The 26,355-nt window shown below is 46.3% G+C and overlaps 1 protein-coding gene across 1 annotated transcript in view; it reads right to left on the bottom strand.

Annotated features, from left to right (window-relative positions):
• The window catches only part of RAD18 (RAD18 E3 ubiquitin protein ligase), a 53,932-nt gene that overhangs the window by 10,126 nt on the left and 17,451 nt on the right, over positions 1–26,355 (bottom strand). The window contains exons 7-11 of the mRNA XM_086470232.1: positions 24,574–24,758; positions 20,705–20,781; positions 19,965–20,025; positions 12,697–12,831; positions 9,270–9,426 (exon numbers count right to left, since the gene is read on the bottom strand). Of these exons, the coding sequence (XP_086326358.1) occupies positions 9,270–9,426; positions 12,697–12,831; positions 19,965–20,025; positions 20,705–20,781; positions 24,574–24,758 (615 nt within the window). The remainder of the gene's footprint in view (positions 1–9,269; positions 9,427–12,696; positions 12,832–19,964; positions 20,026–20,704; positions 20,782–24,573; positions 24,759–26,355) is intronic.

Here is a 26,355-nt window from a genome sequence, read left to right as displayed (position 1 = left end):
CAAAGACATCTGTCAGCTCCAGCAGCCTGTACGTTATTGCAGAAATCCCATAACAAACTATGTTACACAAACAGTTGGGAGATTCTAGCGTAAACCGTGGGACAGCAGTTGGACACCAGTTCTCTTGGATTCACTTTAAAGGTTTTACAACAGAATCAATCCGCTGTTTGTCAGAAGACAGCAGACACAAGCTGTAAAAACACACCCCCCAAGTCACAACTTTATACACAGACATCAGCGTGTTCATAGGTTTGCTCAAAACACGTATTAAGGAAAACAGCCCAACAATACTCATTCTCACAGGACAGGCTCCAGCACGGCAACGCAGAGTCCTGACCGCACGGGCAATTGCTGAGGTTTACAAGTGGTCTTTCTGCCCCAAAAGAGCTCTGACAAACAACACTTCTCACACTAGAGAGGAAGCCCTGAGACACAGCCTAGGGAAAGAAGAGGTCACTGTACCTTCCCCAGAGCGTGAGCTGATGAGGGCTACGTCTTGGTCTGCTGGGTCCGTTACACTTAACGGCACTCCTTGCTTACCGAGCTTGCCTCCTGCCATAGCCTGGGCTCAGGAACCAGTGAAATTTCTTATTTCAGCATGAAATCTAATACAAAATGTTCAAGGGAAAAACATGGCAAAACATTCCATAAAAACAATGGTGGATGGGGAGAGTTTTGTTTACGTTTTACTCTTTTTTTTTTTTTTTTTCTCTCAATATTATAAGTCCATCAAAACCTCATTTTCAGTACACAAACTGGATGCCCAAGCAACAAGTTATTATCATATTTCTAAATCCTACCCCAATGTTCCAGTTACATTTAAAAAAAAAAAAGCAGAGGGAGGACAAGGGGCTGTTTGTGTGCTTTGTGTCCCCTAAAATAGAAAAAGAACAGGTTTGATGCCGAACATGATGTACTTCCTTGCCTTGAAAAATGCAGCGTTATCATCATTTATCACCAACTGCGTTTGTCACAAGCAAAACAATAAAAGTGAAAAAATTTGGCTAACACTCAGACCAATAACGCAAGTTCTGTGCAATCCACCGTCTACGCGTACCAAATGATTGTACAGCCGATCACAACATGTCCTAGGGCGAGGTGCCACCTCAGCCTCCATGTGTAGGTGCGAGTGGGCTGTCAACTCCGGAGCAATCAGAGGCCCCCAGGGAACCAAACCAGCCCTTGGGCCGTAACCGCACCAAGAGGCGGAGGATGTCTGTGCAGAACGGTGCGAAACCCGGTGCGAAACCCGGCGGCAGGGCCGGGAACTCCCCGGCTGGAGCTGAAGAGCCCTTTGTTTCAGAACCTCTTCAGACAATCCATTGTTCCAAGCCAGTTGCTCAATGCCATCGTTCTCTACATCTCATCGCTCCTAAACACCAATTTCTTTTACAAAGACTGAGCAAATGCTTGATTTTGAGCTGAAGGAACTATGCACCTTTCTTCCACGTGCAGGGGGGAAAAAAAATTGTTTACAAATTAAAAAAACCCTCCTTAAATACACCAGACCATTGAAAACCAACTATCAAAACCACTTTCAGCTAAGCAAAAGAAATTCTGACCACCAACTGAATTCATATTTTAAAATATTTCCGTCCCCTGAAGACAACTCCTAGGCTCTCCTTATCATTGAACAACTAGCCTTCAAACTGACGAAACCAGGAAACAGCTACCTCATCATGTACGTTGTTTCTATAAGTTTTAGCCTAGGGGGCCCACAGGGATAATAGAATTTAGAATAGTTTTGTTCATTTCTTCAGTATTTTCTGCCTTTTCAATACCCCATATCTCCCTACACTGAGGCCAGATAAAGCAAAACACATCTTCAGACTTTATTCAGACTCCAAATCCAAGGCAATTTCCCACAAGAGGTTTTCTGTCCTTTTCTTTAATAAAGGTCATTATTCTCTCCTAAGATTTTATGTATCAGTTCCAGATGAGTAAACGTTTATAGCAAAATCATTAAAGTCGTGAAACTTAACTGCTCAAGAGGCAATAGCCTGACAGACAAGGTGACTGGGCGTGAAGAGGTTTCACATCCTGGACCTCCTCATGTGAGGAAAGTGCAGCTCCAGTGACTCGGGCAATTCCCCAACTCTCACTTTTCTGCAGGATTAGTTTCTTCTGAGCGCTTATAGACAACCAACCAAGAGTAAACGATTCCTTTCTTGACCATCATTTGGATTTGACTCCTACTGCACACACACACACCCCCTTTTTTTTTTTTTTTTTAAGATAAACACACTACCTTAAAAGAGAGAGAAAAAAGCTGACGTAAGTGTGAATAACGTGTCTCGTTCTAAAAATGAAAAGAGCAAATATCTCTTTGAGTCTGTTTATTTTAAGGCAGATTAAGTTCCTTCTTGGCTTCACAGTGAACAGCCCGTGCCCTTTAATCAGTCCATCTTGCTGTGCGTTATGTACTTAGCTCTGGCACGTGCAACGTGCATTTTTCCCCCCAACGCTGGCATGAGAAACGAGCTACAGCCTGTCTCATTCCACCAATGTCATCTGAAGGTGAACGCTCAGTTGCAAGGAGCGAGGGAGAACGGTTCTCTCCCCCTTGCAATCCTGCTTCCACTGTGACCTGCCCGTGACAAACAGCACAAGCTCGCCGCTGCTGTGGCCACAGAGCAGCCAAGATGAACTGTTCACCACAAAGTCCTCCCTGGTTTCCCAGCACCTCCTCTTCAAGCCACGCACCCCGGCACCACGGAGGATGGCTTCACACTCCTGTCTTGGGAGGACAGCAGGTTTGCCAGCTTCGGGCCTTCCCCAGGACTCCCCATGGGGGGCTCTCATCCATACTAAGCCTTACCCAGGTTTTCACCGCTTTTCTTGACTCTGTCCCAGCTTTCAGTGGCCTCCTCTGGAGCTCGAGCGCTCGCCTTGGAGGCTCTGCCTTCAGAACAGGGAAAGATCTGCCAGATCTACCGTGACGATGTTCCTTCACAGTCTGGCAACTGTTGGGACAGCCAAGCTAAGGCACTAGAGAGCACTGGTGTGCCACCACTTCTGTCTTCAAGGCTCAAAGATGTCCAGACCCCATGGCTCTAGACTAGGGACTGATGGCCTCCTGGACACATGCCATACAGAACCGCTGTCCCCCATACACATCTGAGGTCATCAGCTGTTACTGTTGAAATGACTTCTCCGGGACGCTCTCCGCCACGCCTCGCAGTTCTTGGCCTTTTCTTACAGATCACAGCTTTTGGAAGGAAGGTATGAATCAACAACATAGCAGAGAAGTATCATCATCCTTCCATAACGAACCCACATTTGAGGCCAAAACTCACAGATAAAACACTCCTATCTAACATCGTAATCGCACCATCTCTGAGCCAAAGTAGTTCAAGATTTATTAAGTCAAAAATGTACTAAAGAACTGGAAAAGGCAGTTATTCCCCTGACTAACACATTTTCATATACTTCTCTCATCTGACAGTGATGGCTAGCCTAGGGATCAGTACAGCGCTTTCTTTCAGCCCAGACTGAAGCAACTGCCAGGGAAGAGCTTACACAGCTTTTTCAGCCGTTCCATCCTGTCAACAGTCTCTTCGACACACCAATGTCTACCGAGAGGTTTTCAGAGGGTTGCTGCCACCCAGGGAACTCCAGACTAACTGAAGCACAGCTCCCTGTTTCCACCTCTTCTTCTGCTGATGAACTAAAGCCCAAATTCGGCAAAGCACATAAATCCAAGAATAAATGACCAGCTAAATCCAGACCTTAGATCCTGATCAATAGCTCCCAAACTCAGTGCCAAAAAGCCCCACTTATTGCAAATGAGGCCCCTGACTTGGGCACGAATCTCACCTGGCAGACACTGCAGTTGCTCCATGTATTCCAACAGCAGAGAGATTTATACAAGCTGCGGATATAGTACTTTTCCACCAGGATTTCAAAATAAGTCCCTGTGTTTCCGTGTACACCTTAATATCTTAGACAAGGCCAACAGTATGTACTGTCTACTGTTGCAACACATTTTCTTCTAACAGCTTTAAAGAGAAATAGTTTGTTTAAAAATCCGAATATTATCCCCATTATATAAAATACTTTTAATAGACTACTTCCTCTACATAGTTCATTAACTGGCTTATCATTGTCCCACCTAGTTTCTTTTCTAATTTTCCTATTGTTTAAGTAGTTGCATAAAATTTGGCTTCAGTCCCAGAAAGTAAAACAACGCAATGGGACTATTTATATGGAGCACTAAAGTTCTACTAGGAAAGCTTTATGTACAACTTCATAGCTTTGAAAAATTATCCTTTAAATTCATGGCTTTGGTTTTGGTGTTTATGTTGCACACATTTTGCTCTCTTGGTGGGATCATCAGTGTATGAAGAGACCAAACACGTCTGCGTTAGTGCTATAACCTCCATGCGTGGCCTGTACCTTTTTTCCAGCAGGCATAAAATTTTAAAATTTTCTCAATTAAAATATCAACTTCTGAATAACATCAGTACATCAGTGATTACTGTACAATGTATGAATTTCTAATATTGACCAATTGCTCCCTTAGCAAGTATCGGTATTGGATTGACAAAAAGCAGAAGGTCTTATGAAGGAGAAAACATAAGAATCATTAATTTACTTGCAGCATCTTTTTTTACAGAGCAAACAATCAAGTCTCTGTCTTCAAGATCGTTTTGTTATATTCTATCTGCTGCTCAAAATCCTAATTTTCTTCTAATCCATCATAACATCGGCCCTCAATTTAGAAGCGCTCTCTTCATAAAAACAGAGCATGCAGACTGGGACTTCCAAATATATTTCAAGTTTTGACATTTCAATGTGAAAAACATTTGCCCTTGTCAAAGGATATCCTCTTATTATCAGAAATAAAATACAAGCCTCAGAAAATCATTACTTGGTACAATAGCACAGTGTTACTTAAACCCTCAAAATATAAATCATTCTTTTTTTGACTTGTGCTATACTTGTTTCACTACAACTAACAGAACGTTAACCCCATGGTACCCACCGAGTGACAAACACCTCTCGGGCAGTTTGTATCACTACACCCACTTCTGACAACCCCTGCAAGTCCGGCCGCACTTCAGGTCCCTGTTCACGACACCAGCAATGGGTAAGCAGCGTCCTGGGCGCGCGGGCCAGCGCCCACCAGGGCCCTGCAGAGGGTTTGTCTGGGGCTCGGCAGGAGCCGGCGCCTCTCCGCGGGCCACAGACCTGGCTGCTTTCCCAGGGGAGCCATCGGGACCGGGACAGACGAAAAAGCACGTTGAACGCCTTTTCATAAGCGTTCCCCCCCATCAGTATTTGGAGAGGAGGTGGTCCCTGTCACCTTTGGTTGTTTCCCAGAAAACACAAGAAAAAGCACCGGATCGCTCTTCAGAAAGGTGCAGTTGGGCACCAGAACACGGTGGCCAGATGAGAGGGGCCTTCCAGGCGTCACAAGGCATCGTTTGTCACTTTAGCTAAGCTTTTTAATAACAATTATTATCATTGCTGTTTTCTCCTCTTTTTGAGCAAAGTACAAAACCAGGGTTTGGATGGAAAGGATGAGGACGCACAGTGTGTAACGCCCTAAGGCCCAAATAACCCAAACAGAAAACGCATCACGTCGGGGAACTTCTTGAGCAGTGCAGTAGCTAGCTTTTAAGGTTAAGCAAACTGCCCTATATTTAAAGAAAAATAAATAAAAAACACACCACACACGCAAACCAGGGAATATGCACAAAGTAGCAAAGTGAAGAGAAAAATCCCAGAGAGATTCTGAAAAAACAATTTTGTGCAGACTCTGGTAATTCTGTTCCTGTTCCACAGGAGCTGAATTTAAGAGCACGCCACAGGGAGCTATTAAGCATGGTTTTTTTAAAAGAAGGTCCAAATATCTGTGATGTATACCCACTGGTCTGTACAACTAACAAACAAACTCTGTGCTTGAGTCAAGAAGTTATGGAAATGTTTTGCTTGGAGAGAGCGAATGCATAACAAGAAGGAATAAACAACCCTCCCCTGAGCCAGACACAACGCAAACAAACGCAGCCTTCCCAACAACATCTGCCAATGCGGATCATGAAAGCGCCTTCAGATCATCAGTAACTGCCACAGGCTAACACCCTTCAGCAAACTTCCTTGCAGTCTCTCAGACACACTTTCATCCAGGCTTTAAGTCGAGACACACGAGCCTGCACGCAGAAAAAGGTAAAGAATAAAAGTTAACTTTGATGTCCAAGGCCACGGGGAGAACCATTCATAATATCATTCACACACCAACTTGGCAGCGAAACAGCCATTTAATGATACCTTGGATGAGGTGACACAAGCCCTTTCTAGCTCCCAAGAACTCACTCTGCAAAATTAAAATTCCAAATTTTCCCAGGTCCTTAATGCCAAAAGGTTAATTTGCAATCAAAAAAATAAATTAAGTAAAATAGGGAAGAACAGGAACACCTCGTTTAAATTCTGGACGAAGAGCCGAGCTGAAGGCATTCGTTTTGTGGAACTGAAACAACGACCAGAGCTCTAGGGCGACCGCGGCGGCAGGGCGGCCACGGCCCAAGCTGTGAACTGGAGAGCTGAGGCTCCAGGCACAGAAAACCAGGGACAAAGCCGCAGGGCCAGTTTCTTCCACTCCAAGTGAGCGCTCAGAGCTGTTTTCCCTGGCTCATCTCCCCTTTCGGTACAGATCTGGAGTGGAGCAGCCTCGAGAAGAGGAGACAGCCACAACCCCGAGAAGCGCAAGCCTCAAGAGCCTTGCAGGAGGCGCATCGCCCCCTCCAGTCCAGGGCTTAGTTCTTGGTCCATTTCGGAGAGGGCTTCGGTGTGAAAAGTGAGGAGGGGTCTGGCTGCGGCTGACAAGGCAATGCTGCTCCGCCAGGCACCCGCACGCTGCCCAGCGCCGAATTCACTCGGACCTGTACTGTGCCCCCTCAGCCCTCAGGGCTCACCGCTCAGCACACCGCTGCCCTCAGGGCTCACCGCTCAGCACACCGCTGCCCTCAGGGCTCACCGCTCAGCACACCGCTTCGCACACCCTGACACCCTTGATCCTTCTAAGATTCAAGACAAGAGGCCGAGAGAGCTGGGACTGCTCAGCCTTCACAGAGAAGGCTCAGGGGGATCTCACCGCCGCGTACCAACACCTGCTGGGAGGGAGCAAAGATGAGTCGGTTCTCAGCGGTACCCAGTGACAGAGCAAGAGACAACGGGCACAACCCAAAACACAGGAAATTCCCTTGGAACTTCAGAGAAAGGCTTTGTACAGTGGGGGCAGCCAAACACTGCAGCAGGTTGCCCAGAGAGGGTCCGGAGTTTCCATCCCTAGAAATACTAAAACCCAACGGGACAAGGTCCTGAGCAGCCTGCTACAGCTGACCCTGCTCTGCTAGACCATCTCCAGAGCATCGCCCAGCCTCTGTCATCCAGCATGTCCTACTGAGATCTGTGGATTCCGCTCTGAAGACCACAGACCCCAAAATAAGACACCCAAATATTGAGTATCACAATGTGGAAGTCTCTTCATGAGTCCAGAGTGCTGGACCCTATTTTAAAAGTAAAGGAATCACCGAGATAACAGTTTACCTGCACCACAGGGAAAGAAAAACTATCAGCATTGGCACAACATCCTGAGAAACTGAGATAAAACTAGTATACCTCTAATCTTAATAGGTTTGTCACACGTTAAACAGCAAATACAATGATACGCTACTTTTATCCATTTTACAGTGACAGTTCAGGAGAAAGGCACACACAGCAAAGAGGGGAAAGGCCACCAGGAGGGGAATGTCTTCATTGGTGTGTAACGCAAGTCTGGAGCCAAACAGAAACGGAATGATATTTTGAAACAGCAAAGACCCTTTCTGCCTCCACCCAGGTAGCATATTGCTGTTCGCAGACAAATGCTTACTGTATGCTCCCGTTTTGTTCAAGTAAATGGAGACAGGCAGCAAAACCTGATCACGTAAAGCAAAGGCATTTAACATTTGATGCTCTCTAATCCCCTGAGTTGATCTCCTCTTTCCTACACCTTCCGAGGCTTTCATTCACAATTTAATATTTACAGCTCTCAAAGGCAACATCTTTAATCCCCACACAGACTTTTAAAAACGCTTTGTGAACCAAAATGAATTTAGAAAAATTTGTTTCTGTTAAACTTTTCAACAACTAAATTGTTCTCTCAATAAACGACGATGAAGCCAAGCACTGTATTATTCTTAACATTTGCAGAACAAGGAGGAAGAGGCACATGGGTGCAATGGGTGGGAAATGAAGAGATGTCACTCCCAGCTCAGCTGTTGACCTTCAGCTACTTCCTCTGATTATCTCCCACTTCTAAACATAGGAAACCTCTTTCTTCCTAGCAATGTGGACCTGCAAAGGGTGCCTTCTCCTCTCATTTCTGCTATCAACAAGATAGTGAGATCATTTTCAAGATCAGCTCTCTTGCTTTTAGACGCGTATCAAAACCCAGTTATTCTGTATTCGTTGTCAATGACTTTTTCACTTTTCCTCCAGAACCTGGGGCCACAGCAACCAGCATCGTGATAGAATGTTTATCTAAGCATTCATCATCGTCATCGTTGACAAGTGATCAGTAGTAGATAGCCAACTATGATCCATGAAGTAAATACCTTAAACAGATACAAACACTACCTTCAGAGGCTAGACAAATCTTATCAGCAATAACAGCTGAATCTCTTTCCAATAAAATTACCACTGAGCTATCAAAAGCATCAAATCTTACATTATTTATAAAGCCTTCCTTGATCCTTCCTTTTCTGAAGCCAAGTAAGGCAAGTGCAGGAAGCAAAACTAAATGCCTGAAGAAAGAAAAGTGAACAGCTGTCAGGGCTTCAAGGTTGAGCGCCATTCCACCAGTGACTGCAATAATGTGTCAGTTAAACTCTATTTCTTACACCAGTACTCAAAGAACTATTAAAAGACTCGGGCTGCATCGTTTGTACCTCTCTAAACAAAACCCCAAACAGAAGGGAAGACGATGCAGTGGAAGAGAAACACCAGACGTTCTCCCGCTTCCACAGACACGCCGCTCACCGTTTCTGTACCAAAAGGAACATTTACCCCGTCACCCCTCTGTCAAGTCATCACAAAACAACTGAATTTCAGCTCCATCCCTCAAGCAACCGAACAGCCAGAAACAGGGAGGAGAACGAATCAGTAACCACAGCTTGGGAACCCACCCTGTGCACAGGTTACACATACTGCCCGAGGCTACTGGCAAAGTTTTTCCATGTTTAGCCTAACTGGTACAAACCAGGGAGAAGAGACTCTTCTGCACTAACCTGCTGGTTGATCCAGATGACAGCGAGAACGCAGGAGAGGCTGACCTCTGGCCTTCCTCCACGGAACGAGATTCATCTCTTTTCCCATCAGGAGGTTCTGTTTTGAGTACCTGGGCTTTTCCAAGGACCTCAGCTGTGGGATGCTCTTCCTTATGGTCTACCCAGGAGAAAGGCAGAGATTAGCAAGAATGACAAAGCATTTGGTTTAACTTTTGAAGCCTGGAGACAGATTTTAAGAAAAAGTGAAGTTACAAACATTTAAATACCCACACCTCATTCCCACTTGCTTCCCAAAACTCTCACAGTCTCAAAGGTTTAGTTTCTCCTGCATAGTAAAAACAAACAAACAAACAAACAAACAACCCAACAAACCCCACCCTCTAAGGAGGAGAGGCTGAAACAGAAGTGTTTCATTGTTATGAGTTTCAAACACAAACAAGGGGAGAAATAAGGGGTAAAGACACTTGTCACATTCCAGAAGATGAAACTCTTTCAGAATTAGCAAACAGTGCCGTTCTCTGCTTCTTGCTACAAACTCACTTCATCCACTGCATGAGACAGCTTGATGGCTTTAAAGTTTTACAGATCAAGTTAATAGGCTTGTTTTCAATAAGAGAAGCATTACAATTTATTTCCTTACGCCTCTAAGACCATGTCAATCTAGTTAATAGGCACTTCTGGTTTTTAATAGGAAAAATCATTTCTAGACAACACATATCAAACACAAACTGTAAAAACATCCCATTATTTTTGTGTCAAGTGTCTTCATCCATGAAAAGATGAACAGTTCTCTGAAAAGAGACCTTCCACCTCTCCAACCAGAAAACAAATACAGACTAGAAAGCATGGGATGTCAAGATAAACTACTCCTACGCCACACCCACAAATATTTTCAAATGAGTTAACAACTCGAAAGTTGCACAGGACATGAAAACCACCTGAGACTCGTCTCATTAATAATCCTTATCGTGGCCATTCACAGCAGGTTCTGTCCACCCACACGACCCAAGCTCAAACCACTCTGACTTTTCTACCCCTCCAGAAATGATTTGGACAGAAATGGCCAAACAGAAGGGTAATTAGAGTGCGGAGGAGCTCTGCAGCCTTTGAACGCGCTACAGCTTGCCCTTTCTCTTCCGCTAAAATGCATAATGAAATATCAGGAGCGTATTTTTGTCTGTTGAAAACAACCGGCAGATGATGGTGAGTCAGTTGTCCAGCTAACGAAAGAGAGCTCCCGAATTAACAGGTTAAAAATAGCACAGGCTCTGGGCAGTCATGCAACCCCGAAGAGGTGTATCACAAACATTTATCAAATTCTCATGGTGCTTCCCCTCAGGCAAAGCAAAACCTTCTGTTTAAAAGTTATAAAATATGCAGACTGGAAATCAAACATTTAAAGATGCAAAACGAGACGGTGTAATTCAGGAACAGATGATTAAAACATCACCAAAAACAGAGCGAGATTTTTAGAGGGGTTGAAGTTACATCAACCAGCACCGCTGCAGAGGGCAAGGGGAGATAGGAAGGGTTTAGGAGGAGACACAAACAAACAAGAAAAATAACAAACAACAAAGAAGTATGTTTTAATTCTGTACAATTCCACTACTTCCACGAGAATCCGAACAAAGCAGGCCAGGAATGCCTACAAAGCCGTCGCTCTTCTCCGCAGTTATGCTTTCAAATGGCAACCCATCAGACCACTGTTGGTCGTCTTCCTTTCACACGTTATAATTCTCAGTTTAATAACAGGGTAATTGCTGTTAACAAGTAACACTGAGGACACAGGCTTTAGGCAATCTGTTCCTTCACCCATAAATCACCTTTTTGTTTTGTTTTGTCTTTTAAACGGTTTACAAACAGTCAGGCAGGTGCAATGTTTGGCATTCAGAACTAGAAACTGAAATTTCCAAGATTAGTGAAAGCTCAGCGCACCAAGAGCACCATGAAAGTTCTGCAGGTTTGTCAGAACCAGACGGGGAGATGTCGTGTGCCGGAGTCAACACGACACAGGACGACACACCTGATATACGCCACCTTCTGCCTGAGCACTCTTGGGAGAAGTGGGAAAAACCACACGGCTTTGCTTCAGCTCCTCAAAGTCCGCGGGTCAGCACACAAAGAAAACCTTACAGGGAAGACAGAAACCCAGTAACCCATGGCAGCGCTCTCTCCAGAGCATGGATAGACACTAGAGTTCCAAAGTCTGTGATCCCGCTATCTAATAACGCATCGCTTCTGCCTCTGCTATAGAAGAGGAACATCCCTGCAAATTATGCCCAACAAGATAAACTTTATCCTTGAGATTCCTTAATTTTTATCCTTCATCCTGGAACCAATCCTGGAATGGATTACACATTGCATCGAGGTCTGCATGAAACGATAAGGACAAAATTCACAATATTATATTGGTACTTTCATTTATTTTTATTCTTGAGAGCTCCACTAGAGGAGACCCTGCAGGAGACAGCCAAAGCTCAGCGCAGCTCGACTCAAGAGAGCAGGGACTTGCGAGAGCCGATAGGAACTGAACTGCCCCGTCTTCCCAAGGATACGGACAACAGCACAGCCAGTCCTGGTCAATGGAATTCTCTCCAAAATTTAGTATCTTGAAGAGATTACAGCTCCACAAGTTAGACGAGGTTACGGAACGCTCTCCTAAACCAAACGTTCAGACACACGTCCACTGCCAAAGCAACCAGTAACCTCAACCCAACGAGCCTGAACGAGCCTGCGGGGAACAAGCAGAAGCACACGAGAGCACTCCTTTGATGTTGCGGGCAGTGAGGATAAACAGACGCCAGGAGTTGTTCCCAGCTCCTGAAGAGCTGAGTCACTGCAGTTGTGCATTCCCGCTTCGCACTGTGCTGAAGTATATAAACACTAAATGAAGTGAGTCAAAAAAGGAGAGGCAATGTACTGTATAAACAGTCTAAAAGAAGCTGAAGTATTTTATTGCCTCAACCTCAGGATAAATAAATCCTTGTTCCAATCCACACAAATAGCTTTGCAGGTCCCAATTACCAACCCCCTATCACAGCAGAGGTACAGAAAAGCTGGAACCTGGCAAGTAAGACCCCCGATCGCCTTCTTTCAAAGACACGGGCCCACTCTCAGCGACTTCAGCAGATCGGGGTTGGAACCCAAGATCCCTCTGCAACCAGCCAATTCAGACATGCACCTAAGTAAAGCACATCTATGCACAATCCCTCTAAAATCAAGCAAATCATATATTTATTATGGGTTGTGCTTACGTATCACACTAAAATCAATGGCAGACAATCTTTTTTGGGTCTGTTTGATTTTTATGCCTTTTTTTCCCCCTTATGGGCTGCAGAAGAACAGTGGGAGGAAAGAACATTTCCTTGGGAAACTCCCCACTTAGTGTGGATCGAAGAGAGAGTCTACATTAAACAACAACACTAACCTGTGGCCGCTGGCAGTTCTTTGACAGTGACTTCTTCTTTGTTTTGGGCACTTTCTGTTTTCCTCTTACCAGTTTTCTTCCACCGATTATTTACTTGATCCACCAAAAATTGAAATTCACTTCTGTGTTTGTTTCCTGAAACGTAACAGTGCATTACTGATCAACGCCCCAGGACTCTTAAGCTACGTCATAAACAGCAAAAAGGATGTGAACAGAAATAAACACAAAATACTGAATTAGAAACATTTTCATCACAGCAAATGAAAACCAGCTCATCACTGCAATATGTTCCACATTCTATTAATGATCCAAATCTCTGGCTGTGCTTTTAGAGAGCTACCCAGTAGTCAAGAACACCTGCACAGATGAAAACTTAATTTCTGCAGAGAAGTGTGTTTGTTTCTTCTTTATATTCTCTGTCTTTTTTTTCTTTTTCCCTCAGCTTGTTCAGTGGTGCAGTCCCCATTGTGACAACGTTTTAATGTTGCAGTCCCGGCACCAAGCCGGTCAGAGCGCCCGGAGCACCCGGACAACGCTCTTGGTCACAGGGGTTAGTTCCAGGCAGTCCTGCAAGGAGCGCTCTGCTAGAGAGGAAGAGTACAATCTCACCACTACCCTGCGAATTGCTTGAGAGTTCCTTGGGGTTTTTCCCCCCGTTTCTGCAGTAAAGCAATACCGAAAGTTTTCCTGTCACGCTTATTATACTGGTGTGATTCAGATCCCCTAAATCACAGTTAATTGCTCTCTGGCATACTCTGCACTTTTAATCACTTTGTATGTTTTAAAAGCAATCCTCTGGTAGTCAGTCAAAGCAATGTTGGTCTTGAATCGAGATACTTCAGATTCTTTACTCAGCGGCTGGGAAAATACCCGGTCTCCTCCGACAGACGGTGCGGATTACCTAACCCTCGCTGGGCACGAAGGGCACGCCTTGCTTTCCCTACCAAACGCTGCAATTGCTGCTGAAACAGCACGTTTGACTGTAGCTACCCACAGCCGGTACAGCACGGAAGTCTGTCAGCCCTGACACACGGCTTTATGTCAACACATTACAGTGAGGGCAGCAAATGCGAATTTCCTTTATTCGGAAGGACTTTCAACCAAAAGTCACTCTGAAAAACACATTTGTCCTTTTCAGACAAATAAAGTATTTCAGTCAAAACCTTTAGCCTAATTCTTAGCCTACAGAAAAAGCAGTCGAAGTCAGAGGCAGGAAGGCTCAACGTACATCCGAAATGTCCTCGGGGCAAAGCAACCGTTTGAACCAGCACGAGCAAGCGGAGCACACGCAGCCCTTCCTCTGCGCTCCGTACTGCCTCTCCGGACAACCTGCTCAGGGAGCCTTCGGAGGTCCGACACGCAGTGAAATCCCAGCTCCCAGCCAGAGCATTTCCTGATCCATCCTCACGGGGAGCGGGGGACCACCAGGCTCCCTCCTCCGCCGAGAGCAGCGGGCCGGCAGCACACCCGTGCCAGCAGCCAGGAAGGCTCCCCAGCGACAGACCGAACAGGGCAGCTCCCACGGGTGCCCCTCGGGCTGCACACGCCGCTGGGCACACGCAGGCTTTCCCCTCCTTTGCACACGCAGAACAGAACGGCGTTTGCAGTCTCTGCTCCGCAAAAGCCACACACGCGCTGCCCCAGTTACACCTGCAGGACAGACAGACCAACCCCAGCACAGAGGACGGGCAGAAAAGCGAACGGGAACCCTCAGGACAAACAAGAGCTGAGGGCTAGGGATGGGCCAGCTGGGCCACTTCCCACCCAGCCCGCTGGCGCTGCAGACCTGGCCCAGTCTGCCCGGGCACCCCTCGCACTGGGGGGGCACGCTCAAGCTCCCCCTGCGCCCCACGAGTGCCGACAGCAACGCCTAACCGCTTAGCAAACGTCTGGTGAGTCGGGGCACGTGGACACCAACTCCGAGCCCCGCTGAAACAAAGACCTCCCTCCCCACTGGTCTGTTTGCTTGGTTTGCTGCTGTTTTCTTCTTTCAAACCGGTCTCTGAACCACCTCTGCAGGGTGGGGAGAGGCAGGGACAACCCCGACCTTCCCCGCAGCCGCAGCACAGGCACTCCCCGGGTTTCCAAGCCATGGGCACGCGCAGCAGCGGTTCTCTGTCTCCTTCCTTCCTGCTCACCAGTCTCCCATCCCGCCCGATCCCGGCTCGGCAGCGGGGTCTGCCTTCCCCCACGGACACCCCTGACCTCCTCCTCGACCATGGCACGTCTTCGCACAGCACCACCTGGCCTCGGCATCCCGCTCGGCACCGCCAGCGCGCCTCGAGGAGCAGACGCCCCTCGCCGAGCACCGCACGCATAAATAATCGCTGCATCTAACCAGACCTGTGTCCTGCTGCAGTGACGGGAGGGAGGAAAAGCCAAGGCAAGATCAGATCGAGTTCTGCCCCACAGAAGGGGACAGATCTAAACCGACTCCCTCTCCCTGCGTAGCTGAAAACGCCACATAAAGTCAACAACTCCTTTAATAAAACGAAAGTTCTTGTTCCAGACCCTCGCGTTTGTTCGAACCGCTGCACATTCATTACGTAATTCCTTTGGCGCTTCAGTTTTTCCAGCATTACTATTTTTTGTTGTTTTGTTCTGCGGTGCAACTACAAAGATTTTCAAGTAAAAAAGCAATGTCCTGGCAAAAGGAGGCACTATTCAGATAGGCTGTAAATCACTGCTGCGCTGAAATGACATACCGCGCACATTTCATAAGGCTACAGGCATTTCAATAATAAAACAACCGCAGATCTAATTACAAATATTTAAAATACAGACATAAATCAGTAAGCCTCTGAATAACATTGCAAATGAAAAGATTTACAAGCAGAAAAAGCAATTTGTAAAAAAAAAAATAAATCCAAACTGTACTCTATTTTTTTTTTTCCCCCAGATTTTTTAACTCTTTAAATCAAGGCCTGACCATGAAAAAAGCAGAATGAGGTTGACACTGGCTTGAGGGTGCCACTGAGCTCCCGAGGAGCAGAAGGAAGCTACTGCAGGGGACAGCGTACTTAATCGTACCTTCCAGGCACAGACTCAAGCAGAGCTTCCAGCTAGCATACAGACCATCCTCGGGGTCAGCAGCCAAAATATTAATTGGTATTTCAAAAACACTTCACACAAAAAAAGAAAAAAAAAAACAACCACAACAAAACTCCAACAGCGTAATTTGCAATTTGCCAAGAGCCTGGGAAATTATAAAGAAGATAAGAAGAAAAAAAAAAGTTTTATCACAGCTGTTTTATCCTGCTTTTCAACAAGGCAGTTACACAGCTGCCACGTGTCGTGTGTTTCATATGGAAATACAGCACAAAAAGTATATGGTTGGGGTTTTCATTCAGAACTTATGCCAGATGAATTAATTCATTAACTCAGCTGTGAATTAGGGAACTAGGGTGCAAAATTTGTAAATTAGAAGGAAAATAAGAAACTCTTCATTGTATAATAAAGCTTTTTAGTCCATCTGTGCTACAGTGAAAAAATGGCATTTGATAAAAGTTCTTTTAACCTCTAACTGTCCTCTAATTCTAATGTAAAATTCTTTTTTCATGCTTGTGATTTCTTCCCTGTTGCTTTTATGAGAAATAATTTGCTGATACTACTTAACATCTACCTCTTTGGTCATCACTTTTTATCAATTATAAAGCCATATGTTCCCAGTAAAATATTTTTCTGTCTTCTCTTTCTTAATCTTTTTTTTTTTCCCCAAGACTTTTAAACATTCAGTTACGCTGCTTGGGGCTAATTTATTCACCTGGAGATGTTGATAACCTTAAGCCATATCGTTTTAACGATACGAACTCAATAGAATACCTGGTTTGGAAAATTAAGACGGCACTTAACATCTTCTTGTTGAAAGATGTGCACAACCGATGGAGAAAAGAGCGGGAGGGCCGGCAATGCCAGCCCCCTGCGCCTGCAGCGCCCAGCAGCCGGGCACGGAGCTGGCGGGCAGCTCCTCCTTCCCCGCCCCGCTCCTGCACCACCACCGTCTGCACCGGGAACGCAACCAGGGACCCGGCGTCCAAGGAACTGGTGCACATCCGGAATTTAAAAGAAAGAGAGCCAAGAGGGTTCCTCGTACAGGGTCATTCCCGGCTGACAGCACCACCCTACAAAGAGCTGCGCGGGCACCCACCGGAGCGGCACGTCCCCGCGGCAGCTCCCTCGCCCCCGCGTCGCCCCACGCCGGCCCGGCCACCCCCGAACGCTCCCCGCCCGCACGGAGAAGGATGAGGGCGAACCCGTTCACAGCTGACTGTGAATTTGGGCGCCCTCCTCGCTCACCTCCCACGCCCGGCAGCAGGCCGCGAGCGGAGCGGCGACGGCCGCTTACACGGCACCTGCTCTGCTCGGGGCCTCCTGCGGCCGCCGAACGCGGGGTTTGGTCCTTAGGGGCTGCTAAAGCCTTGTGGGGGAAAACACCCAATCTGGGATTAATGCTTTTTAAATTATTTTACTTCTTGGGGTTTTATTATTTTTTTGCTAGAGATTTGCATATGGCAAGAGAATAATTATTAACCAGTTACTTGGACCTAGAGTAGAATGCTGAAGATTAAAAACCACAAACAGTGCACGCACACTAAAAAAACCAAACATATTCTCAGGAACAGCAACAAAAAGCAAGGGAAAAATCTGCTAAAGATTTAGGCCCTTATTTAGCCTTCACAGAAACCCAACTAAAATCAACAGGGCTAAATCTAGCTGCATTATGGAATAATTTATATGCCTGAAGCAACACAAGGCAACACAGGAAATATGACCATATTGCAGATTTAAATACACCCCCAAGTCTAATCAGAACAAGTTGTCCCTTCATTGCTTTGCTCCTCGGTGGCTGAAAGCAGAGAAATTTAGTGTTCACTGAACATTGTTTTAACATCCCATGGCCACCTACCACGTTTGAGGGCGCAAGCAGAGCGCAGGTGAAGCAACGTGAGTGGGAAACAACAGGGAAGACATTGGGAATAATAAACCACCACTAGGGAGCTAAGTACAAAGTAATGGTGTTTAAAATCTGATGTACACACACACAAAGAAGGGCCAGGAAATCATCTGTAAAAATCGGTGTACATTAGCCATTTCTGCACTAAATTACTATAACAGGTTGCAAGTCCTGCAATCCAAACATTTACTTCTCAACTAACCATAAAGATGGCTAGATGATTCCATGGAGAGAGAAAACTCTCAAGTTTAAGTGCACAGTAAGGGGAAAGACAGTTTAAAATACTGTGCTTTCCCAGGATCAAGTTAAGCAGGAATCAGTTCTCTGTTGGAAAACAAACAAACCAACAACAACAAAAAACCCACCAACCCCAAAAAACCAACCACCACCACCCATCACCATCCCCCAAAAACACCAAAAAAAAAAAAAAAAATTGCATCCTTGAACTATAGCTCTCCTTGTGACATTTTTCTTACTTTGTCTCTTCTCTTCTTTCCCTTAAGTATTTATTCCAGTCACCCTTCCCCAAACAAGTGCTGTCATTCTGTCAGGGCAGACGCAGGCTCAATAACCAACACAGGCCCGGGTCTCTTGCACAAACAGAGGGGGTTCAGTGTGAAGACAAAACAAACAGCAACAACAAAACCAGAAAAAAGCCACCCAGTTTGCACTGAATCCCAGGTGCCTGCACAGGATGGAGGGGAAGAGGCCAACCCAACAAGCAGAGTATTCTTTCCAAGTGATCACTTCAAAACCACAGGGCTGGACAGGAGGGGAAAGTGCTCCTGTAGAGAGGTACGAAAGAAGGGAGCGGGTGTGAGGAGCACCGTGAAAGCCTGGGTGATTTGAGAATCACAGCATACAAATAAAATATAGACAAAGCATTTTTGGCTCGGTTAAAGCATGCTTAAGGGCCACTTTGACAACTGCAGAAGTGTAAAAAAACCACACAGTTGAGGAAACCTGCAGCCATAAAGTATTTTAGAAATGCCCTATCAAGTATAAACTCCTGTGGCTACAGGGCTTGTCAGTTAACGTCACTGTGCACTGGAGAAATAAGATATAGAAAGAATAAATTCATACAAACTTATCTGCTACAGGATGAGGTAGGGGACTCGGGAAGACCCACCACCACCAGAACACAGGCGCATTTTAAATAAAGCCCATGTCTGGTCATTAAGAGCGTAGGGGAGGAGGGAACAAAACACAGTATCTGTGTTACTGGGTATACTGGTGCACACAGGGCCAAGACAGCCAGCATTCAGCCCATCCTGCCTGCGTGGCACACAGCTCGTCGGCAGAGGTGCCCCCCTCTGCGCTGGCCCAGCTGCGCCTGGTGCTCCTGGGGGGCTCACAGCCAGCAGAACTGCCTGCGCAGCAGAAACCATACAGTGCCCAGAGCCTCAGAAAAGGGAGAAAACAACATCAAACCTGAACCCGAGAAAATTCTGTACGTGTAAGAACACTTTGCAGTGCGTGCCATTGTTCACAGGGACGCAACAGCAGGTAATAAGCTGCTTTTTTTACAACCAGTGAGTGACTTGATCCACACAGACTCATACGCCGTGAGCCCAAGCTTTAACAAAGTACAGACCTGGCAAACTAAACAACCAATCCACATGAACCTCTGAGTGATTCAGATTATTCTCAGGGAACATGCCAAAAAATCTGGGGTAAGGAAGGGTGAAAGCAAAGCACGGTCAGCCCTCACCACAGTCACAACTGCTCCTCTGCTCTTCGAGACCCGCATCACAAGAATCACACAGAGAGTCTCCCACAGAGCAGGACACTGAAACAGAGCCCACCTCCACCAGCAGCCAGGCAGCTCGCCGGGACACAGCCGGCACGCGTGCCCGGCACTGCTGGGGCCTCTGGCAGTTCCGTCAGGGAAGTTCTGCTCCTTATTTCTGCCTGAGGGCTCCCGGTGAAACCGTACAACCACACATCGACGTCCAGTGCAAAGACAGAAAAACCTCTGCTTTGCTGTTCTTCATGTCCAACAAACTCAGGAGGACCGTTAGGAAGGTAAGCAGAAAGTGCACAAACGGAGACGTGCCAAGGAGGCAACCGGCTTCCATCTCAACCTTAGCCAGCCCTGGCAGTGAGTTTTGTCAAACGTCAGTACTTAACAGAGACTGAGTTTCAAAGAGGAAGTTTCAGCCCAAACAGAGAACCTCCAGCTTTGGTTTATTAAATGGGGGGGCAGGGGAAGCACACACGCATGAAAAGCATCACTTTTGTGGGTATGTTTTAGGACAAGGGAAAAGAAGGGGAATTTAAAAGCAAAATGAAGCTAAACTTGCATGTTACTTACGGTAATCAGTGTGGATCTCATCTATTTCTTCTTCTGTCTGGTCCTTCGTGAAGGTCAGGCCCTACAGAAATCACACAAATGTTTATTTACAGAAACAAAGGGATGATAAAGCTGCATACTTTAAAACTGGAAGAAGGACCAGCCGCCTGGTTTTCCCCCATCAGCTCTCACCATCTCATCCACAGACAGTAACACATGTTTAAAGTACATATACACACTGTCTTGCTTGGCTTTCACAAAGTCAACAGGACTAAGCTAAGCCACCCCATGTAACACCCAGCATGTGTGGACCATAAAATATTTCCTAATTCTGTGCAACAAACATGCTCTGAAAGTCACAGAAGTATCGTATGTCATGGGAAAAGAACAGGGGCTATTGCTGATACGGAAGCAAGGAATTTGCTAGCTAAATCCTAGAGAATTCTAGGAAGCAAATATTCCCCACACTGCCATGGAGGGTCAAAATCCTCCAACATGACCAAGGAGAACATTTCTCAAGAGCTTTTATTGCAATCAAAAAAATGCTCCTACGTGAATGGTTTGGGCATAGAAACACGAAAAACTGCCCACGACAAATGAGCGGTGTGAGAAAAGTCGCGTTGATTATAAGATGGTATATGCAAATTCCAACATGCAACCTGGGAATTCCCGTCACAGAGTGACGGGCAAACACGTTCAGTGCCCACTCTGCAATTCCTCCTAGCCACCCCCCTCTCCAAGAGCAAAGATAATTAGCTTACATTTTCACCGGTTTTATTAAACTCAAGCTGAACCCGAATCTTCTCATTCTTTTCCAGCTCTTTCACAACCTCCGCAACTGTTTGAAAACACAAGAAAGGGGTCACTAAACCAGAAGCTGTTAAACAAAAAGATGCAACCGCACTGAACGAAACTCCCCCGAATTCAAATCACAAGGAGACGCCCCGGCACTGGCTCTCCCGCAGCGAGACCTCGGGCTCCAGCGGCACGGTTTCACCCCGCGCTCAGCGGGCAGAGGAACCGCTCCCGCTCCCGCTCGCGGCGGGCGAGCCGCAGAGGCGGCGCCGAGGCGCAGGAGCAGGGGGCGAGGCGGGGAGCCGCGGGCCGTGGCCGAGGAGCCCCGCAGCCAGCCCGGCCGTGCTTGCCGGCCGCTGGCTCTCCGCCACCTCCCGGGCCGTGGCTCTCGTTCCCTTTGTATTACACTCATGGGAAAACACAGCCTTCCCAAAGCACATCTGAACCTTACTCCAGCATGCTGTAGCGTTCCTGTGGTGCTCAGGCACGTCTCTTATTAAAAGAGTTTCCATTTTATAATGTCTCTTTCAATGGAAGATAAAATAATGACATCTACTGTTTATCTTTCTTTTACCTCCAAGGACTACCCTCCAAGGCAACACAAAACCGTCTGCAGGCTTACGTCCAAAACCCATAATCCAAAGATGAATTACCAGCTACTCTAATGATTAAGTCAGACACCTCAAAAGCATATAAACAGCCATAACTGCGTTTGTTAACATTTCAGCTGAAACTCCAGCTACGCAGGACCCTGCGTGGTTTATTTTGACATTTACTTTTACAAATCTGTTTTTACACTTCATCATTTTCACAGAGCTACGTGGTAGCTCTGGGTATTTATTAAAACAAACACCTGCACTAGGCAGCAAAGCAGCCAGAGAGCAAAAGCTTATTAAGCTGTGAAGGAATAAAACCTGTTCAAAACTGGTTTAAGCAAAATCCAGGAATCTGGCACCTCTGCTTCCTCAGAAGCTCAGCCATTCGTATTATACAGCGACCTCAGGTCCACTGCTACCACTGAAAATGCGTGTCTGCATCTTAAGTTCGAGCTTAATAATTCACCCTTTAGAAGCAGGTAGGGAGCCAGACCCCTGCAGAAGCTTTGCACTGAGGGCAGGCTGGCTGCGGCCCGTTGGAAGACGCCCCGTGACCCAGCTGGGACCAACGACGCGGGCCGAGACTTGCTGCGACTCCAGCCCCAGCGCCGAGGGAAGAATCGCCCCGAGAGCCGAGCACCTCCCCGCCGTCACCGGGGCTGACCGAGAACGCCTGTCCCGCACGGCGCGACTCCAGCGCGCCCCGAGCCGGCACGGGGCTCCGGTCGAACCAGCACCCCCCTCGCTGCGGGGAACGGCAGCCGTGCCCGCGGCCAGCCCGCTCCGCGCTTCGGAACTGCCCCGCTCCCCTTTCCCACGGGACAACAGCATCCCTCCACGCCCCGCAGAGCTTTATGTCTGCTGCTGCTGCGGGGGGAATCCGGAGAGGGGCATTGGGAGCATTTCATTCAATTTCCAGGATTAACATAAATCAGCGGGACTGAAATCCTGATGCAAGTGTCGTTCTCACAGACTTAGAGAACAAACTTTCTAAACTTCTGTCACTGATGAAGCCAAACACAATCTTAACTCTGTGCTGGTTCTCATCCCAGAGACTTTCTGAAGTCCTAGAGCACAATTTCTGAAAGCATTTATGTTTATCTTCAGACCTGCTCAGGCACAAACCAAGCAGTGACATCTGGCACCTAAATCACTCGGGCATTTAACCTTCTTAGTCCAGTTCTTACAACGGTTAAAGGAACAAAATGAAAAAGCTAATAGTGTTGGTTGCAAACTCACTGTTCTCATACACCTGCTCCCAGAATCCAAGCCAAGAGCTGGCAAGTGAAATCAAGATATCAAAGGGCCGGAGCCTGAAGTTTGGCTGCTAAATTCACATTTAAAGCCCTCAGCGAATGACTTTATTTTTTAAAAAGCACCACATCTGGTGTTTCTGCCTGTTTAATAAAGGAGCTGAACATCAAAAACACACTTTATTTTTGAAATGCCACAGTAGAAGTTGTGGATATTTAGCATTGCTGACCGTCTGCTCGCACATAAGAACCACACGTGCACGGAGTTAACACACGAGCTCTTGAAATAAATAACACACTTGAAATAAACCCTCCTCTACACTGTCAAATTTGTTAAACGATGACTGACAAATTACGTGGTTTTTTACTGTGTTGAAGTTTGGCAGCCTCGTCAAAGGGTACTCCTCACTCCCGGCCCCAACCTACCCCTGCTCTAGACAAGCACCAGGGAGCAGGCGTGAAGCTCGGCCGCGCACCCGCAGTGCCACGCTGTCCGACCGCGGTGACGCCGAACCCCGCGGCACACGAGCGGCTCCCCAGCGCCCGGCTCAGTGTCCTGCCCACTCGTTCAGCTCCTGACAGCCCTGCTGCCAGCGAGAGCAAAAATTTATCTGGTCCAAACAGTTTCCGAGCCCTTCAATGCACACATTCAGAATTGTTTACAGCTTCTGGGAGAAACAGTGAAATTGGGCTTCAGGACTGAAGCCTCTCAGTAACACGAAAATTAAAGGGATCAAACTGAGGGTGAGGAACACCGCCTCTCATCTCTCTGCCTCCGGAACAACCGAGACCAGCTCTGGCCAGCAGCAGGACTGACCGAGGCCGCAGACCTAGCAGACAGCAAGCTCAATCCCGAAGCCAGCGCAGAACAGGCAATACCAGCTCTATGAGAATTTCCAGGACGCTAACGGCTGCCCAGCTCCCAGGAGAGCAATGTCAGAACATGATCCTGTTTGAAACTCCTTTAAAAGGACAGTTTGCCATAAGCTTCTAATCAAATGAAAAAAATAACAACTATAAATCTGATGTGTCTCTCTCACCCACACACACCAGTGTATTTGTGCTGTAACGTGTATCACTTGCAGAGCTGCACTGAGAGATGACAGATGGCTCACCTTTAAAAGAGATCCATGTTTTCATCTTGAATAAAGTAGAATATAACAAGATGAGCTGGGACAACTCACCCTCCAGCTCCTACATGCTATTCAGCATTAGAAATGGGCACACTGCCCACAAACCCAGGCACCCCAAACACCCTGCTCGGATCTCACCCTCCCTGTTCCAGCCCTGGCATTTCCAAGCAAACAACAGCCTGCCATTTAAAGGAAGCTTATATTGCACTCATTTAGAGACTAAAACACACTCTCCTCCTCCCATACAGCTGCTTCACGCTACATACAGTCTAATTGTATTAAATCACTGCCAAACACCTAAATTGATACTAACTCCAGCAAAACATTAACACTTTCTTATTAATTCATTCCAGCCTTACCTATCAGCTCCAAAAAGAAATCCAATTTTGAAATTAAATCCAACAAAAATACAAAAGTCTCAGTGTATAGGAAGAAGAGAACAAATTCAGAACAAAAGATAAATTAATAATCCTTTCACTTACTAAGAACCTCAGGTATTTCCAGTTTTTTGACTAAAAGCCTTGGAGTCTAATTTGGAAGCACTCATTAAAATGCAAAGTCAATAAAAACACAGAACATTTTTCAGAACAGGGTTAGTCAACCAGGAGGTATGAAAGTATTTCAACACAAATTTACATCCTTGCTGGATACTTCCAGAGTATAGCACCACATTTCTAGCTTTCATTGAATTTCCTTTTCTGCATTAATCTTGATATATAGAAGATAAGTTCTTCCAGCTCCAGTTTTCCCAAATATTCAAACCAGTCTCATTCCTACCCTGAGAACTAAGAGAAGCAGAAAAGCATACAAATAGTTTGTGATGCTGACAACTTTCCTGGCATTTCTAACTTACCTGATTTGGGATTTAGAGAATCACACTGAGCGTTATACATGTGCACAAACTCTTGGTGTCTCTTAATGAGCTGTTGTCGGGTGCCACGGGCAGACAGACCATGTTCCTTTAGCTTCTTCTTCAAATCACGGTCAGAGAGCAAGTTGTAAACAACTTTAGGCATAGGCTTCCTTTTGTGAGCAGAGCTGCAAAAGGAAAGGGAAACAAACTTTGTAGCTCCTGTGAAAAATCAAAATACTGACTTGCATTTTTACATGCTACGCCACCCACTCTGGGTAAGAAATACCCGAAAGAATCATTTCAGCCCTGACAGACACATAACCAAGTCCACAGTGTATCACAGAAGCAGCAGCTTCTTTCAAACGTGCAGAAAGCGACAGGTCTCGGCTGATTTTCTTCAGGAAGTGACACAAACACTACTCCTGTAACAAGCACTGCGGCTCCGATGTTGGTATCTACAGCAAGGGCTTCAGAATCACATCAGCAAGCACAGTATTGTTCACCTTCATCAGGATCGAGCCTTGCCTTCACCTTGAATTCAGAAGGAACGGTACTGAATTCGGATTGCCGAAACATGGGGTTTCCACCCAAGTACTGGCCATGTCCTGCCTGAATCAGCTGAAGTTCGAAAAGCACTAAAACTGCAAGCCAAACCTCGAATTAGGAGATTTTTCAGCTTTCTGGGAAAGCGACTTTAAAGATAGTCATGTACCTGAGAGCAAATCTGTAGCTGCCATCTAACAGAAGGGTGGTCTGGTAATGCAGAAAGCGACATTAAAGAGAATCAATAGTGCTCTCACGTGAGGAACAGCCAAAACCAAAATTTACTCCTTCACACTGCCTTGTGTCAGAAGAACTCCACGTTCCTGGCATAGCTAGGGAGAACATCTTAGTCACAGGAAACTGCCGTAGAGATTACACTTACCTGGTGTAATTGCTCCCGTGCAGGTTTTGGGGGCTAAATTATCAGTTCTGCTGAAATACTGCTCAACTGTTAACATAGCACGCCATGTGCTCCTAATCTGAGAATAAACAGAGCTAAAACTCCTCAGAGAAGCACCAGAGATGTGCTGTTACCGAAACCCAGACACCACTGCCATAAAACAAACACATTGCCAGGAAACCAGCATTTAACACTCAACAGCCAGTCCCTAAGGAGAAGCACCGTGCATGATACTTTCTTAAGACTCAAGCGGTCCATATAAAATAAGCAAAATTTAAAATTCTGTAAGGGACATGGGCTTGACACCAAAGAGCAAGCTGGCTTTTATATCCATTCATTAAGAACAAAGAAAACACTAAAAACATCCCAAATAAAGACTAAAATGTAACATCACATTTCAGTATTAATTTACCATTTATTCATCTCCAAAGCCCTTTAGCTTACAGATTGCTTCCCAAGCACGACTGGGCAAAGTAAGAGCTTTAACATAAAGTTACATTCGAATTCAAGGTTCAGAGGCATTGGAAATACGACCATGCGGTAAAACCACATGCAGCAAAGGTCTCTCACAGTTCCTAAGTGCGATCAGTTAGAAATAACAACGACCTAAACTCATGCTAGAGGTAAAGCAAACGGAATTACGCACTCGTGATGTGACTGTGGTGACCGTGACATATCCTAGGGCGGAGGCAGAAAGTCCAAAGGCCTGCATTAATCTTGGGGAGATGGAGGTCTCAAAGGAACAACCTTGACTGGGGCCACTTGAGAAGAACCACCGCGAGCAGAGCAAGGTGCAATTCTTGGTTTTTAACTTGACAGCTAGTGAAGCAATTGTCTTC

Source organism: Leptosomus discolor, chromosome 9 (assembly GCF_034619465.1).
Source record: "Leptosomus discolor isolate bLepDis1 chromosome 9, bLepDis1.hap2, whole genome shotgun sequence".
NCBI lineage: Eukaryota > Metazoa > Chordata > Aves > Leptosomiformes > Leptosomidae > Leptosomus > Leptosomus discolor.
The sequence above is the reverse complement of the archived record's forward strand: the minus strand, read 5'-3'. Positions and strand labels throughout refer to the sequence as shown.